Below are 19,361 nucleotides of genomic sequence, written 5' to 3' on the forward strand. Positions count from 1 at the left end.
CACCATGCTTCAGCAGTGAAGCATGATGGAGGTTCCTTGAAAGTTTGGGGTTGAATTTCTGCAAATGGAGTTGGAGATTTGGTCAATTAATGTGAGGAAGCCTACATCCAAGCCTAGGATTAATCGTGTTCTTAATCCTGAGAAATACAGGCAGATACTTATCCATCATGCAATACCATCAGGTATGTCTGTGAAGGTTCTCAGTCATCCAGGTCATCGTAGTCAAAGGAGCTTGCAAAGAAAAGCGTCTGGACTTCTTTAAGTTGCTTGAAGACGTTTCACCTCTCATCCGAGAAGCTTCTTCAGTCCTAAGGTCAAATGGTGGAGAGTCCCAGATACAAACACACAGCCAAAGTCATTGAGAACTATCTTCAACGTAAAGAAGAACAAGAAGTACTGGAAGGTATGGCCCCCACAGAGCCCTGATCTCAACATTATCAAGTGTGTCTGGGATTACATGAAGAGTAAAATGGAGGGACAGTATCCTGGCATAACCACCAAACTGGAGACACAAGAATACTCCATATAGGAATGGGACAATTGGAGGGTTTTTGTAAAGACTTCTGACACTAATAAAGCAGTACTTTTTCATTTCAGAGGCAGACAATGGGTAAATGGCACATGGTCATAACATCAGAAACATCTTTATTTGGCTACATTTGTGCACACAAACAAGGAATTTGCTTCCAGTTTACTTTGCTTCCTGCATGCAAAGAAAAGAAAAAGCTTTTTTTAAAAAAGTAAGAAATAACATGTCACAGAAGTTATATGACCTGAACAATATAACAGTGGGTTATTTAACTGTGTTCGTCACAGTGACAGCCTGTGAGAAGAAATTGTCTCTGTGGTGGCTGGTGTTCCTAAACAGAGCTCTGGAGCGCCTGTTTGAAGGCAGCAGTTTGAGCAGTGTATGTCCAGGATGTGAGGGGTCAGCAGAGACGTACCCATTTCCTTTATTAAAGCTGAAAATCTGAACTCCAATCACATCTTAATGTTTTCATGTAAAATGTACTGTGGTAGTGCAAAGAGGGATCATTGCAAAAACACTATCATTGTATCAGTGTCCAAATACATATGGATCTAACTCTATGACTGACATGATGGAGCTGTTCACAGCAATGTTCACAATAATGTCCATTTAGTGCATTTCGTTTGAAAGCAAAGAGTATTTATGTGAATTGCAGGCATATACTGATGACTGGCTGGTGCTGGTAAGTGCTGCCTAACATCTACATAAATTAGAAATGCTAGATATTTAATGGCAGAGCAGAATTCATTCTCTATTTTTATGTACAAGTTTGATCAGAACGGGATGTCAGAACTGGCCACATGTTTTTCTTTTGGTTATGCAAAATGGCAAAACATTTACTTCCTAATGTTAAGCAAAAGTCTTTGCTTTTGCTCACCAAATGAGTAATTCCATGGAAATTCAATGAGCCTCCCATATAATCCCCTCCAAATCAGCAAGTTGTAATTTTTGGACTTTATCAAGTGTATTTGACCATTTTTGTAAACATCAATGTGTTTATTGAAAGTGCGCCAAATTTTATCATCATACTATAAATATATCACATGTTCCAGCCCCCCAAAGCTCATAGAGATAGATTAAAACTCCTTTTTGAATTCTTTTGAAATTTTGAGCCTTCATAATTGTTTAAACATGAAACATAGCCAGATTGAGTTCTCAGCACTGGGAAGTAAATTTAAGCTCTGTTAAAAACTGGAAACAAATCACTTTTACGATATATCCAAGTGTCCCTACAACCGTAGCTTGCCTCCACCAGAGTGAATGAATAGTGGCATTGTAAAGTGCTTTGGGTGCCTTGAAAAGCGCTATATAAATCCAATCCATTATTAAAGCCAGAGTCTCTCTTGGTTTCTTTCTATAACCAAGTTTAAGTATCAGTGTACCGAAACTGCACCGATATAATATCAGTGACTAATTGTGACAGAAACAAGGACAATACATAGATGTTTTATCTGTTTTATGATAAGTCACTGTAGAAAAGCACATTTTGGTTAAACCTTCAAGGGCTGTATCATCATAAGGGATAGGTGGTTGATCAAAAAAAGTTATAGTATAAAAGGTCACCTTTTTGCTCTTTATGCCAGTCTCATTTTCTAGCCATGAAAATGAGACTGGCATGTCTTTTGGACTTTGGGAAAGACCTGGAGTAAGATAAGATAAATCTTTATTAGTCCCACACGTGGGAATTTTTTTTGGTTACAGCAGAAAGTGGACAGTACAATTTAAGAGCAGCAAAAAATTTACAAAAAAAATAAATAGAATAAGATAAAATAGAATAAAATACTATGTCGTATCAAGGAAATTGCACTTAGTAATATAGCACATAAGGCAGACTGGGCGAAGGCTATCATGGTGTATTGGATGTGTGTGTCTGTCTGTCCGCACGTGTGTGGTCATCTGCAGAGACCATGTTGTGGAGTCTGACAGCAGTTGGAAAGAAAAACCTGTGAAATCTCTCCGTCCCACATCGTGAGCGCCGCAGCCTGCCACTGAAGGAGCTGCTCAGTGCTGTTGGAGTCTCCCGCATTGGGTGGGAAATGTCCAACAAGGATGACAGCTCATCCACCATTCTCCTGTCGCTCACCACCTCCACTGAGTCCAGAGGGCATCCTAGAACAGAGCTGGCCCTCCAGATTTGCCTGTTCAGTCTCTTCCTGTTCCCAGCAGAGATGCTGCTGCCCCAGCACACCACACCGTAAAAGATGGCTGAGACCACCACAGAGTCATAGGTCTTCAGGAGTGGGTCTTTCACCTCAAAAGACACAGGTACAGCCTGCTCTGCCCGTTTCTGTAGAGAGCATCTGAATTGTGAATCCAGTCCAGTTTATTGTTCAGATGAACACCAAGGTACCTGCAGCTATCTACAACCTGAATGTACAGCTGTTTAGTGGTTGCAGTGGAGGATGTTTGTGCCTGTGGGAATCTACCACCAGCTCCGTGGTTTTTCTATTGTTGATCTGGAGGCAGTTCTGCTGGCACCAGTCCACAAAACCTATGGTCAGTTCTCTGTACTCCCTGTCATCCCCATCAATGATGAGGTCAACTATAGCAGAGTCATTAGAGAACTTATGCAGGAAGCACTGGGTGGAGCTGTGAGAGAAAAAGAGAGGGGAAGACATGCGGCAAAGGGCCAGGGTTCGCACTCAAACCTAGGCCCTCTGCTTTCAGCCATGAGGCATGTGGTTGCCTGCTCATCTGACTGAGCTAAAACCACGCCCAGAGAGAATCCGGAGGACCCAGTACCCAGAGAGAATACTCGCAATCACAAGGAGAACATGCAAACTCCACACAGGAGGGTTCCCGCTGGCTGGTGGAGTCAAACTCAGGACCTTCTTGAAGTGAAGCATCAATGCTAACCGCTGCCCCACCATGCTGCCCCACCATACTGCCCCATGATTCACTTTGTGTCAAAATAATTTATCATCAAATCAGATTTTAACACTCATGGATGTAGCTCAAGGCTATGAAATGGAGAAACAGCATAATAGTTCAGGTGAAACAACTGAGAGGTTTTCTCTGATATATTATCAGAAAATAGAGAAAACACCCGAGTCTTTCCAAGTCTGAGACCAAAATACAAAAGGTAAACATTTTTCAAAGTCACCATCTATGGGGAAAATAGATGAAATACATGAAATAATAAGTTCATATTCCAATTGTTAAAATCAGTATTAGGGGTTCTAGAAAAGGCGCCAAATAACTAATTTGTTTTTATCACATGGCAGTTGGAGGCTGTTTAAACCTTTGATAGGTCTAGTGATCTCTAACATATAGAAGTGTGTGGATTCGTGGCAAAAGAAAATGTGCAAAGGATCCATTGATATGAGAGATGTCCCCAGGAAATATTTTCTATAACCGGAGTACTGACAGTAATGTGACTCCATAGGAGGACCCCCAAATATGTTCTAACTAAAAGAATTATGCATGAAATAGTGGTCAGAAATTTGATTAAGCATTATTATAAGAGTCAAAAATACCATATGGAAAGCTGACATGTAAGTGATGCAAACTTAAAAATGCAGATAGAAGTTTCTAGTTTTTAAGAAAACATTTTACAATGTTTTATTTAAATTTCCAACTGTATACATTCGGCAGTATATATCCTTCTCCTAATTAAAAAAGAAAATGCTACAACACCAGCAGCTATATGCAACAAACAATTTAACTTAAACACCTGAAAAACATCAAATGCAAAAATAAATTCTTCAAATAAATTTCTGCATATTTCATCTCTATAAAGTACAACCATCTTTGCTCTTCACCAGCTTCTTTTTCATTCTTTTTTAAAAAGACACATTGATGCTTTAGGTTATGCGCTGTCACCATATTGGTTGAAAACAAATTTTTAGTTAACTTAATAATTCCTCTTAGATTCCGAATTTTCCTCATTTTGAGCTCATGCAGGTCTAACAAAATTTCTACACAATATGATTTCTGCAAGATTTTGTAAAACCTCTTATATTATTATTTGTATCTGAATAAAACATAATTATAAACGGCTTGCTCTTTTCACAAACTGAATGTAGATAAAGCACGGGGATTACATCTACCATCTATATGTCACACCAAGTGCGTTTTCTGCAAAAGGTGTTTCATGGTTTTTCTGTAATAAGGTTATACATTATTTAAAAGCAATACAAGACATACACTGCACACACACACACACACACACACACATATATATATATATATATTTTATTTATTTATTTTTTTTTTTTTGAGTAGTCTAGTCTGTTGTTACTCCCACAGTAATCTCAGTGTGTTTCCTGTGACACAACCAGTACTTCTTCCCACAGATTTGGCGGCAACTAGAGCGGCGCCTTACATCAGCAACAATAGAGCAGCTGCTCAGCAGCATCAATGGGCTCTGGATGACCTGTGGCTTTGTGCGTTTGCGCGCCTTTTTTCTTCTTTCATTTCACCCAGAATCGTCTCATTAAGGCATCCAGGGTCAGTGATAAATTTGAGGTCCTTCAATCACCGCAACAAAAACGATCAAACACCATAAACATCTTTGTGGAGCATACTTTTATTGAAAATATTTTGTCATTGACAAAACAGAAATGTCATAAAACGTGTCTTGTCGTACATAAATAATATATCATCCTAGTTAACACATAGTGTTTACTGACTATTCTGTTGCACAGACCAAAATACATTTAAGTCAACCGTGCAAACCTCAAACAAAATAACCCGTGGGGTTTACAAAAGTGTTGTCTACAACCCGTAACTCTGAAACCCCAAAGAGGATTGCATTTTTTTAAGTTCAAAACCTTCAGTTTCTTTGATATCTGTGCTCGAGTCTTCTAGCATTAAACGCAAAATGACTTAAACTTATATACAGCTCCAACAATTCTTCTTCACCGTACTCACTAAAACTACCACTGATTTAGTACAAATAGTAAACAGCACAAAATAAACAGGCGTGAGATAACTGTCCATCTAATCTACCAAGGTCTCCACGTAGCAGCGCTGACAGCCTGCTGGTCTGCCTGCGCTCTGCTTGGAGCCACTGCGCTGCTGCTGCGGTGCTGAGTCTCCAGCCTGTAGGTGAAGCTGGATTTGAGGCTCATAATTTTCTCTTGGATCTGAGGTAAAGTCCTGGAGCTCTGGGCACAGCAGTTCAGGCAGGTTGGAGTGACGGTGGCAGACATGGACTGCTGGACGAAGTCGTGCACCCGTTGGCACGCGTCCTGATCCAGACTTTTGGGAAGCAGCGCGGAAACACGCTGGAGGCAAGCTTTGTAACCTTCTCTGTAACTGTCTGCGGAGTCTGGAGAGAGGACAGGAGATATTTGATCAGTGGCTGGGATTTTCACAAGAAGGGTGTTAAAAACTTGGAGGACAACAGTGTGCTATGCATGTCGTAGAGATAATGCTCACCTTTGACTGGGGTGGAAGGAAGATCTCTGAGGAAGCGGACTGTCATTTCCAGAATGTCCGCTTTTTCCAGCTTGGAGTAGCGTGCGTTATCTTTGCCAACAAGGGGCAAAATCAGGCTCTTCAAATGATTGAGACTGTCATTGATGCGAGCTCGTCTTCTCTTCTCCAGCAGGGGTTTAAGAGTCTACAAAAAATAATTTCAACACTGTTACTAGGCTGTACCGATAGGGTTAACGCAGAACACATTTCCAGAAACAAAACAAACAGCTGCGTAGTGGTTCGTCTTCTCCTTACCTTTCTAAGTTCGTTGGCTTGTTTTCTCTGGGCCACGGTGGACCTTGCAGGGAGAGGCTGGCTGGCCTCAGTAGTGAAGCTGGGACTCATTCTGTTTGCGTTTTCTTGTTGTGCTTTTGACGGGAGATGCTTGCTTCCTGAGCGGCTGAGCTGAAGTGTGCCGCTGAGCTGGCGAGCTTCCTATTTATGTGGAGCCGGAGCGTCAGAGGGGAGGGAACACAAGCCATTGCAGCGGGGGCATGACACAGGGGGCGAGGCCCTTGGGAGACGAGTAGAAATCCTGTCTGGACCATCTGGCCCCCCGCGTCTGTATGTTGGTATGCGGAGTTTCGTGATGCTGCTGCGTTTTACTGCATTTAATATTTAAGGCTTCAACGTCTATCCAAGATCAAATTACAAGTGCAGGGTATGAAAACTTGTTTTTTTCTTAGGCAGACAACCGCCATTGTAATTATCTACGGTGTATCATTGTTCTTTTCGTGACGTTGTTAGTTAATAACTTTAATTATTAAAAGTTGCCTATGTATCATTTTGTTTATGTTTGTATTAAGCACTTCCTACGAGTAAAGTCAGCATGTTTTTATAAGACCCATCAAAGTTAAACAGCTATAAATGAACAATTACAAGTTAGATTAAAAAAAACACACACACAAAAACATCCTGCATAATGAAAATTAATACCGTGCGTTTATTTATGGTTTCGTTCCCGCCACAACAAAACAAAAAGGAGCTAGATGAATGAATTTGAGGGGAGGACTAATCTATTCCAAAATTAATAAACCAGATACCCAAGCCAAGCCATGTATGGATTAACATCTGCTTCTGGACCCTCAGCAGACTGCTTCCAATATCGACAACACGGTGTTTACCTGTAGCAGTGGGGGAGGTGACGGACAGCTCGCAATGCAAGCAAAATGAGGCGTGTATGTGCAATATAAGATCGCATATCATAGCCGTGCAATACATGTGCAATACAATACACATGTTTAAAGGAAGAATTGAAAAAAATTGATAAATACTCCCACGAATCGTCGCACTTAAATATGAATTTTGAATTATGAATTATGGAAATGTTAAGTATTCCCTACAAATTATGTAAATACAAGAATAATGCAATCTGTAAACGATAACTGTGACACATATAACATCAACCTCCAGAACTTTAAACAGCTTTTATTTAAATGCTGTTTTAAAGAGTGTCAGTTTCTCAGGCCTATGAGCTGCCAGTAGGATTCACGCGTTCGGCACGCGCCACGATCGGAGCAACAGATGGGACCCCCCACCTCACCCCCGCCTTTCTCGTCTCCCGTCTCTATGCACCCTCCCCCGTCTGCCGCTGCTGCACCACTCTCGCATCAGCATCCCAGCCCCTGCTCCCGATCATGTGTCCTCTCGCCATAAATGTGCTTCACTCTTGTTTTGTCTCTTTTTTTTCTCATTTTTTGCGAGGGAGGGGGCTGTGGTGGGGGAGGGGGACATGACCGCAATGGTGCAATTGTTGTATTTTTGTAACAGTCAAGTTAAAACGGCATGATGAGTAGAAAAGGGAGAAAACATCTAGAATACTCAGAACTAGGAGTTCATAATAAAAAATAGACAAAACTGCAAAAATGCATATAAACGCTCTCTGTTTTAAATGATGTCAAATAAATTTAGTTATAGATCTTTTGATGTTTAATGTCATTGAAGCACCTTGGAGTTTTATGGATACATTTTGCGCAGGGAATTTCCAAGGAAACAAGAAGGAGCGAGACATGTGCATCACACTGAAGTAAATTTTTACGCACGCGAAACCAGATATACCGCACAACAAACTCATAATTTAGACAAGGATACGCTGTCCCATCGACTGCAATCTGCTCTTCTCTATAGCTTCAGGGATTTAACCTTCCTCTTTTGTCAAGCATTACACATGCACGGTTTTGCACGCGCCCTGCCCCATGGGGCCTCAAATAACCGCCACCAAGTCCAGTATGGGAACTGGCACTTCGCGATAAGACGAAAAAAAAAGTCCAGGAAAGGCTTCGGTTGGGACCCTTTTTTGTTTTGGTTTCAGCGTGGGTATCCATCTGTGCACGATTAGGGCACAGTGATCCTTTGTTGAAGGGTGTACAGAAAAGTGGAGTCACTCAAAGTTTTACAGCAACTGTGTGGGAGATGCACATAATTTGTTTTGTTTGTTTGTTTCCAGTAAAACTAGGTATTTAAATCCCCATTTCATTTCTTCAACTCAACCAAATGAAATAAACTGTCAAATTGTTTATTACCGCGGAAATAAATCAATAAGTATACCAATTATAACATCTTCAGTATAATTTTGGACAAGGTACAATCTGGATGAAGAGATGAAATGGCAAAGAGCTATCCTGTGCATCTAAAGAAAACATCTTTAAAATCCTAATCGCTGAGTTTGCTTATGAGATTTAATAGAATTTGGTTGTATAAACGGCATGAGACTGACACGAGCCAAAGCGTTCAGACAGATGGAGCTGAAGCGCACTGAGGCGTAAAACCAAATGCGTCGAAGGACTCTGCTCTGCCAAAGGTGATCGTCTCCACTTCATGGAGCCACATGAAAATTTCCAGACTTGGAGATTTTCCAGACTTCAAATCGCGACTGCACCCTAAACGATGTTTGGCGACCCAAACCAAATTCTACGCTACCATTATCCACATGACACGAAAGCATCTGCTAGACTCAGGACTGACCTTTGTGTACGGAGCAAAAAAACAAAAAACAAACAAACAAAAAAAATATTTTATTCTATGTAGCCTAAAGTAGACTGAAAATTTATATACCAAATACATAACGGCAAGCTCAAAAATACATATTTTCGTGAAATGCTACAAAAAAAAGACATCCAATAATCGTTTTTTTCTGCCAGTTTCCATTCTTTCATTGACAAACTGAACTCTTTATTGTCATTGCACGATCATACTTTGTGCAATTGTACAACGAAATTAGAGTATTGTCCCACGTCGGTACTAAAAGAAAGGCGAGAAGTAATCGCAATAAACAATATATATGAATATAATATAAATACTCAAAATGTGCAGAAACATTAAAGACGACAATTAGGCTATATATAAAATATCATCTTTTTGTTTGTTTTTATTTTAAAATATGCCCTTTCCATGGTCACTAATGTTTGGCTCCACATTAATTCTGTTAGAAAAATCTCCCACAAATCTGTATTGTACATTTAGCTAAGAAAATAAAACATATGATTTTTTAAATTATACTAAATGTGTTTAAGATGAGACATAGAAATCTTTGTAAAGCATGTTTCATACAAATTTTATTATAACAGTCAAAAATCTGATTGTAATCAATTATTAAGCTATTTATACACATAGTACAGATATATAAGCAGAAACTGCTTAGAAATTACAAACATCCATCCATTTTCCTAAACATTTATCCAGTCCAGGGGGCTCCAGCCTTTCCCAGTTGTCACAGTGCAAGGTTTTACAAAAAGCAAGCCACAGCAAAGTGATGGCAAGACCAAGAGGTCACAAGGCGTAGCAGAAGCAATGAGTCTTATTTTGATCTACAAAGTACCACAAAAAACAAAAAGACTAGAGTACCCTTCTGTTTTGGCTCAAACAAGAACTGACTTTTGTTGTTGTGATAGTGTGATGATCTGTGCCAGACTCATGAGAGACATAAGACAAACATTTCAGTTGATGTTTTTTTTTCTTAAAAGCATATCAGCACTGGTGTATTTATCATTATTTCTTCTTTTTTTCCCCTGAAAGCTTAAACAAAAATGCCATTCCAGATGAAGGCTGGTGAAATAAATATTTGATTCAATTGAAATGTCAAATATTTAATAATTCTAATTCCTTGACTGTGTCCTTTGTTTGACATGATATGACAACCTGGTACATTCAATAGCTTGCATTTTCCAACAGATAAGACACAAACAAACTGTGGACTGACTTTGGCTTTGTAAAAAATTATTATGGGCTTTACTGTTTGCCATTTGGTAAACTAAGTTATCTGCATTGCACACTTACTGTAAACTTTTAGTATGGTGTTAACACCATGACGATGTTTAAACCATCTAATTTTCTTTTACCATCCCCCTATAGTCTTTGTAGTTTTTAGTAGAATTCACATTATATGACTGAAGTATGGGTCACCTACACTACACAGCAGCTGCGCAGCCATGGGAAAAATCACATTCCAACTCAATGATCTCTTTAAAATGAACTATTTTTTTCAGAAATGTAGCCACATTGTATGGCTAGGTGTTTGATTTTATATATCTGTGGCATTTTTGGTACCATCCAATACAGGAAACTGAGCTTAAATGTTTGAAAATAGAAAGCTTACACCTTAGACTTAACTTGCCAGCCAGACTCCAACCACGAATTGAATTCTGTGTGAGTCCTTCTCAATACAAGACACATCAAAGTAGAACGGTTTTGGGGGGGATGCGAGACAATAGCATAGACAATGATGGTAACTCAGTTTCAAAAATTGGGAAGCTGTGTAAAAAGTAAATAAGAACAGAATGCAATGATCTGAAGATCTCATAAGCCTACATTTTAAAACTCAAATCTTTACATGTGTAACATGTATCAATTTAAGAAAAATATTTAATCGTTTTAAAATTGATTGAAGCAACACATCTCAAAACCGTTGTCACAGTTTGCCACTGTGTAGTATCCACTCTTCTTTGAGCAACAGTCTGTAAACATCTGGGAACTAAGGGGGAAAAAGCTGCTGAACATCTGGGAAAGCAGTGTTGTCCCAGTCTTGTCTGATATAGTGTTTTAGGTTCTCAGGAGTCCTGTGTCTACTTTGTCATGCTTATCATTTCATGATGCTCCAAATGTTTTCCATTAGTGAAAAGTCTGGACTGCAGGCAGGATAGTTCAGCACCTGGACTCTTCAAGTACAAAGCCATTCTGTTGTAATAGATGCTGCATGTGGTAAGGCATTGTCTTGCTGAAATATGTGAAGCCTTCCTTAAAGAAAGCTTCTTCTGGATTGGAGAATATGTTGCTCTAGAGCTTGCATGTACATCTTTCACAACTGATGGTGCCTTTCCAGATGCACAGTGCACTCTTATACCATCATCAGCATTATGCAGGCTTTTGAAATGAGTACTGATAACAAGCTGGATAGATTTCAAATTCAGATTTGTCTGACCACAGAAGAGTTTTCTACTTTGCCGGAGTTAATTTTAAATGAGGTTCAACTCAGAGAAGATGGCAGCATTTCTGGATTATGTTCTTTGCATAGCTTCTTCTTGCATCATTAAGCTTTAATATGCACATTTGTGGATAGCACAGTGAATTGTCAATTAACTAGAACTGGTTTTATTCAAGTGCCATATACACAGATATGATGAATAATGCTTTCAGCTTTAAGAGATGAGCACTTTCCTTTGGTTTGTGTGTCTGGTTTACATGTTTTGACATTTTTAAAATCCTGGTTGCATAACTACTGTCTGATGTAATCAGAGATCCTTCAGATTGTGTGTTTGGGTTTCTTGTTAAAAGAAAGTTTTTCAACCCAATTTCAATAGAGTTGAATTCAACTGAAAAGGCTCATATTTTCCATTCAACATATTGTTATGAAAAAACTTCAGAGCCCTAGCTTACACACTGCTTCTTATCACCACCAACTTGTAGTAAGTAAGTAAGTAAGTAAAATTTATTTATATAGCACATTTCACAGATAAAAATCACAAAGTGCTTCACAGTAAAATCAGAAATAGAAATAAAATAATATAAAGCAGTGAAAAAATCAATTAAAAGCTCTTTTGTATAAAAATGTCTTCAGCTGCTTTTTAAAGGAGTCAGTGGAGTCCAGACAGCGTAAATACAACGGCAGAGAGTTCCACAACCTTGGTGCCAGTGCCTGAAAAGCCCAATCCCCACGTGTTTTAAACCTAGTACGTGGGACCACCAGTAACCTCTGACCTGATGATCTAAGTGCTCGAGATGAAGCATGAGGTTTCAACAGGTCAGAGATATATTGGGGAGCTTCACCGTGCCGAGCTCTAAAAGTTACAACTAAAATTTTAAAATGAACCCTAAAATTTACTGGCAACCAATGAAGAGAAGCCAAAGCTGGAGTAATGTGTGAGCTCTTGTTTGTGCCAGTTAAAAGTTTTGCCGCAGCATTCTGTACGGTCTGAAGGCGATCCAGAGCTGATTTATTGAGACCAGTAAAAAGACTATTACAATATGCCAAACGAGAAGAGATAAAAGCATGAGTAATCATCTCAAGTTCTGCCTTTGACACCAGTAGTCTGAGTTTAGAAATGTTTCTTAGATGATAAAAACAGTTCCGGACAAGTTGTTTAAAGTGTTTCTCAAGAGACATTGAACTGTCAAATATAACACCTAAGTTTCTGAGACTCGGCTGAAATGAAGGGTCTAAAAAACTGATATGCTGCTTAATTTCTGAGAGCATGTGATCAGGTGCAATAATCAAGGTTTCTGTTTTATCTGCATTTAACTGGAGGAAACTGTCATTTAACCATTGTTTGATTTCTGACAGACAATTATTTAAACACGACAATTTGTAAAACTCAGAAGTTTTGAAAGAACAGTATAACTGAATGTCATCAGCATAGAGATGATAAGAAATATTATTGTGATGTCTGATAATTTGGCCTAGAGGGAGTATATACAGCAAAAAAAGAGAATCGGACCTAAAACAGATCTTTGAGGTACCCCAGAAGGCAGAACTAATGTTTCAGACAACACATGATTCATACAAACAGTAAAAGATCTCTCAGATAGATACGACATAAATCATTTTAAAACAACACCAGTAATCCCCAACAAGTCCTTCAGCCTATTTATCATGATGCTGTGATCAACAGTATCAAAAGCAGAGGTGAGATCCAACATAACCAGAACGGAGTACTCTCCAAAGTCTGCTGCCATCAGAATGTCACTAGACTCTTTAAGTAAAGCAGGTTCAGTGGAGAGCGGAAAATGTCCAGAATATTGTTCTTTTCCAAAAAGTTGTTAAGTTGTTCTGCAACTGTTTTTTCCAATATCTTTGACACCAATGGTAATTTTGATATTGGCCTGTAACTGCTTGGAAGAGATGGGTCCAAATTTGTTTTCTTTAATATTGATTCAACAATAGCTTGTTTAAAATAGCTGGGAACTGAGCCAGTATAAAGAGAAGTATTAATAATTTCCAGAATACAGTGGCCAATAGAGTCAAACACACTAATGAAAAATGATGGAGAAAGTACATCAAGGTGGCTTGAAGTCAGTTTCATATGACCAAGAAAGCACTGATGTCCTGTAAGGTAACGGGAGTAAAAGAGGACCAGGTATCAGAGGTAAGCAAAGTGTCAGTGTGATACTGGGAGGATGATGGAGAAATATTTGACCTGACGGCAGTGACCTTATTAACAAAATAATTTAAAAAGTCATTACAGATTTAGTATAGACTGGTACATGAGGAATATCAGGAGAGAAAATGTTCTTAATTGTATCAAACCGCCCCTCCTTGAGCCTGGAGGTTTCTTCTTGTTAAAAAGGTGTTTTTCCTTCCCAGTGTCACCAAGTGCTTTTTCATAGGGGTTCATCTGATAGTTGAGTTTTCTCTGTATTTCTTTTTCTCTGTATCATTGTAGGGTCTTTACCACACAATATAAAGCACCTTGAAGCAACCATTGTTTTAATTTGGTGCTATATAAATGAAATTGAATTGAATTGAATTGAATTGAATTGAATTGAATTGAATTGAATTGAATTGAATTGAATTGGAGTTCATAAGTCCTCTCGTCTAATACGTGGAACACTGAATAAAAGCTTTATTTTAAAGTCTCACTTTACTGCAAATTTTTGAAATCCTATCAAATCGAAGATAAAAAAATATGATATTCAAGAAACAATTTGAGTTTTACCGATAGAATCTTAATATTGTATCACTTGGGCTTCCTTGGCCATAAAATGTGGACACAGTAATGCCTGTCATTTTGAAAAGAAAGGGCTCTGTTTGCCCAACCCCCACAAATGTGGCATCAATACAAAGCCCAAGATGTCCTAGTGACTCTACAGTAGGACTAAGATATATTGCATAAATTCTATTTGATGTAGAAGTTTCAGACTCATGTCCTTCATAGAGGAGAAGAATGAATTCTGGGGTCTTGGGAGAATATACAGTATGTAATCTTTGAGAAGCTGACAAAGTAAAGTCAAGACTTTACAAAAATGAGAAATCCAACAGTCTCCCCTTGATGGCTGGTTGAGTGTAAAATCCCCTAGACATAGTGTGCCTGGGTCTCTCTCTCAAGTGGTGTAGATGAAAAGACTGCAAAATAATTACATTTAGAAAATATCTGACATCCTAACGTGTCTGTATAGTACACGCTGCATCGATTTCTAAGAAATGGCATCCTGGGTATAAATCAAAAGAGGCATCTCCCAAAACCAAAACCAATTCCTGGAAGGAATCTTGTGTCTTTTTTTTTTTAGTTCAACAACATGATAGACAGCAAGACAGCAACATGGTCACTGATCTCCAAAGAACAGAGCAGACCAGGACGTGAGATTCAACAACTTTGAGATGTTGCAAGGGTATCCTTTTTTTTGGTACTTTTTCTGATACTGCTAATGTCCACATTGCTGAAATGTGTAAAATAAAAACATTTGACAGGTTAAAGCTATGGTTTGGTGTCTGATTCTGTCTGTGCATTCATCAATCCAGACCTGACAATCCATAACACATTGCTCTTTGTGTGTGGAAAAAGCATTTTCTTTAATTTATTTTTTTTATTATTTTTGCATATATCACATGTTTCAGATCATCAAATACATAAACCATCCAAACTTCCTTGCCCCTATTTCATCTTCAAAGCAGACACAAACAGAAAAGGAAATTATACTAAGATCATTATTAGATTATATTAGAGTATACTAAAGTCTCATTTCACTTTGTTAATCGGTCTGTGTGTCCCTCCACAAATAGTAAACAGCTTTGTTTGTGTAATAAAAGAAATGACGCTTTTTTAGCATCAGATGTGGGGACAGTGCGCGTAATGTGCGTATGCTAATGTTTTTACATAGCACCAGCGTTATTTTTATACATGTCGTCAAAGCACTGATGTCACATTTTATCATCTGGGGACGCAAACAAACACGTATTACAATGTGCCAAAAAGCTCCCCACGCTTAAACCAACGCCGTTTTCATAAGGCATCTGCGGATTGGGGAAAATCCAAACTTTTTTTTTTTTTTTTTACCATGCACGACGACCATTTGACGTCACTGAATCTGTCCCCTGAGCGTCCCCCCAGGTCACGTGCTATAGGAGACAAAAGGTGGATATTCTTATATTTTTATTTGAACTTAAACTAACCTGTCTAATTAAAACACCACTATCAAATAATAAGAAATCAGCCCCATCAAACTGTTATATTGGCTCTTTATTTATTTCAGATGTTAACTGTGAATATCAAAATCTACAATTAAACATGACAATAAATCATTTGAGCTATTTTCTAGTCAAATATTATGCTATGAGCGTTATTTTATTGCTGTTGCCACTGTTATTAGTGCACAGAATGTATTATTTTTTTACACAATGGAATCATGGTTAAAACTGTGTTTGCACATAAGAATAAGTCCATAATGTTATGTTGCTTCACTCCTGACAAAAGACAAAAGGATGAAATATAAATAAACCAACTGAATGAAAGAGCAGCTATGATTGCATTGAGGCAGTAGTTAATGTCGATTTATTAACTGTAACGACTTATTTATTAATTTATTTTATTATTATTATTTAGATGTGCCCTCTTTAAAATGAAATCTATTGCAGTGCCAAACAGCAAGCCTAGCGTCTTTCGTTTCAGAGGCGGGGAGATATTTTCGTGTAATTGCGCATTGCCCAAACCAAATGGATGGCTCAGACAGGATTTGAATATCCAAAGAAGCCTAACAAAGCCAAAAGCCAAGCTCCAAGCACACATCTGGTGACGCACATTTGTTTTGCTCTTCAAAGTTGACATAGGTAAACTTACAGCGTCTCATTGGCTTCTCCGCCAATAGCTGACGTTTCCAGCTCTGACACACTTTTCTTTCTCTCACTTCAATGCACCAGCACACAAAAACTCGATTGTGCGTCAGTGACATGTCATATGTATGTCCTATAGTATATAGAAGACCTAGCTGTAACTTAAAGACTGTGTCTTTCTTAATTCTTTAGTAAATAGTGAAGTATAGTGTGGATAAGAAACGCCAGCAGCTTCGAGGCAGGCATTGGACAGGCAGGACATGCGGCGTGGTGGCGGGGTTTTTGAATATTGGATTTCTGATTGAGGGAATCCATTGTGCAGCCGTATCAGGGGCACGAGAACAGCACGAGCCAAGAGAACAAAGGCACCAGATGGCTTCCTGCTTCGATACATTATTTTTGAAGTTACACAGACACAGGGGCCATTAAGAGCTGCCCAAAGGGAAATCTAGAAGTGGGCAGTTAATCACGAGAAAAAACGTAGAAAAAAAAAACATTTTTACCACAGCAGTTCCCAAAATAGAGAAGTGGTCTTTACGAGGGGTTTCTTTATGTTCTTTAAAGTCTTTATTTGATTTGCCATTTATAATTTCCGCAGAAAATAATAAACCAGAAAAAATAGCTTAAAAAATAACAACAAAAGGCGAAAACGCTAGAAACGATTCTTCTGCGTTTCTTTATTTTCAGAATGAAAAAGCAAATTAGTACACAATTGAAATGCTGCCCTTATAGTCAAACTGATGAGACTTTAGCTCGTAGTCCAGCGCAGAACATTAAAACCAAACTGGGTTCAACTTCAGAGAGCTTTAAAACATTTAATCTTGTTGCTGTTTTCTATTTTTATTTCATTTCATTTTGTTTTATATTATTTTTCTGTACTATTATAAGTTCCTGCACAGTCCTTCAACCAGTGAGTGGGCGTGGTCTGCAGGGGTGCCCGCCCACAGACAGAAGCGTCTCTGTCACTGAGCCTCCAAATCTCGTGTTCTAAAAGGGCGCTCAATACAACCTTAGCCATCAGACTGACTACACGGGACTTGATCCACGAGCACAGGATCGGCGTGTCACACGTGGTATGTTTTTCACTTTTAATTTAAACGGCATCATACCCTTTCTGATTACAAAATATATAGATAAAAGTTAGATACAGTGTAGTAGTGTTGCTTTTTGTAGGAGAGTTTAGCTATTTATAATAACATTTGTCTGCTGTTCTTTTATTTTAATGGATGTATATATTTGAGATATTTGGTGTCACAATTTGAAGTAGACTATGTTGTTTGCGCTGTAGTGATATGACACCTATAACTAAAACTGCTATAACACGTGACCATGGGGTTTTACAGTATTGTACATTATCTTTAACAATGCTTACAAAGGGAACACTGGGAGTCCATCTTTTGAGTTAGTCCAATTATGTTTATCTGCAGCAGAATAATATAGCTGAGCTTAACTTTGAAAATAAGCTTGTCTTTTTATTCGACTCACTAGAGCATCAGAGTGCTGCCAAGGCCTTTTTGAATTTTTTTGCTGCAGGTGTTGCATCGTTAAAACGCCTGTCTTATCAAATTAGTTGTCCTGTTTCTGTCCGGCACTAATGACCCTGAGTGTGAGAAACTCTGACCGCAGATATTCTCACTGCAGCTCACGGATGACTGGGTCGCTGTGGAGCAGACATCACGGCTGCAGGGTAAGTTCAAGGGGGCACAAGACGTCTACGTTTTGTCTCAAAGGCTGTGAGAACAACAGTAAAGGAAGTTTAAAGAAAGAAACTTTAGCAATATGGTAGGACTTGTCAATAATGCCGTATGCTTAATATTTCTAAAAGTGCATTGTTTCAGGTATCATACTGTAATAATGCAAATTATTCAATAACTATTACTATAATAAAAAATGCAGATTATCTTTTAGGGTGTTACAAGCCTGGAGTTTATTAGTCTGAGAGGAAAAAGGTATAATTTTACACAAAATCTGCGCTCAACCGCAGATGTTAAAAAGTAAAAACTCATTTATATATGTTCAAACTGTAGGTGCACTCATATTTAGATTAAAAAATAGGAACATTATAGAAGAATTACATACTTTATGTCTTTAGAGCACAAATGTTCATATTTTCTAAATATATGTTGTCATACCGACTTAAGCTGCAGAAAACTGAATTTTTTATTAGGCCTATACAAAAAACGTGCAGCTACAAATACAAAAGGGTTGTTGTTCATTTAAATATCTGGAGTATGCTCTATTCCGCATTACAATAGTAATTCAATCTATGCATTGTATCAATTTCAAGAATATGCCAGTCAAACCGAAAAGAAAGAAAGAAAGAAAGAAAGAAAGAAAGAAAGAAAGAAAGAAAGAAAGAAAGAAAGAAAGAAAGAAAGAAAGAAAGAAAGAAAGAAAGAAAGAAAGAAAGAAAGAAGGCATTTGGGGATGGGAGAATGGAAAAGAATAAAGTATTTTCCTCGCTTTGTGTGTTGGTCTTCTTTCAGCAAATAAAGTTTATTTTTGGTGTCTGGTGTCTTTTTTATGATCAGTAATCTTACCACAGTCCTTTCGTGGGGGTTTTTTAATATTACATAATTACGTTGTTTGTTTGGGAATTTTAGATTTGACACGATGACGATAAAGACACACCTGTGTTTATGGTTGAGTATGCCCTGCTGCACACCGGAGGAACCTTCCCTGCACGCGCCCGAGTTTACCCAATCCAAAGCAATTCCGCTGTGGCACGCGCCGACCAGCAGGCTGGACAGGGAGCTATTACTCTGGCATATAGCCTAGAAACGGGTTTTCAAAACTGTGCCTCCTCACACGATAAACTGAGACTGGAAACTGAATGAATATATGGTGGCTTTAATAAAGATGATAACGCATTTATCGTCAGTAGGTTAAAATGGTCAAGCTAAAGTTACAATTTCCAGTATTTATTGAGGATTCTCCCTCTTTTTTAATAAAAAACAAAAAACAAAAAAACAAGTGTACTATTTGTGGCAGTCATTGACCACAGTAAACTCTCACGTCTAGGTTATTTTGGGATCTTATTGTGTCAGAAATACTGAATTTTACAGTTGTTGGGTTACAAGAGGTTGGTTTGAACTTGGTAGAGAATATCTCATTTAAATGTTCCCGCGCGGCAGCAGATGTGAACACACAATA

At 38.4% G+C, this 19,361-nt stretch overlaps 1 protein-coding gene across 1 annotated transcript; it reads right to left on the reverse strand.

Moving 5' to 3' along the window:
* Positions 1-5,079: 5,079 nt before the first annotated feature.
* On the reverse strand, positions 5,080-6,345 carry LOC146550254 (transcription factor HES-2-like). Its single transcript, XM_085260224.1, has 3 exons — positions 6,206-6,345; positions 5,912-6,095; positions 5,080-5,801 (listed from the first exon to the last, which is right to left on the reverse strand). Exons 1-3 carry the CDS (start codon positions 6,293-6,295, stop codon positions 5,476-5,478), a joined length of 600 nt encoding a protein of 199 aa, XP_085116350.1. The 5' UTR covers positions 6,296-6,345; the 3' UTR covers positions 5,080-5,475.
* Between the last annotated feature and the right edge of the window lie 13,016 nt (positions 6,346-19,361).

Source organism: Mchenga conophoros, linkage group LG20 (assembly GCF_057382185.1).
Source record: "Mchenga conophoros isolate Kocher_MC1m ecotype Shallow Benthic linkage group LG20, M_conophoros_male_GT1.1, whole genome shotgun sequence".
NCBI lineage: Eukaryota > Metazoa > Chordata > Actinopteri > Cichliformes > Cichlidae > Mchenga > Mchenga conophoros.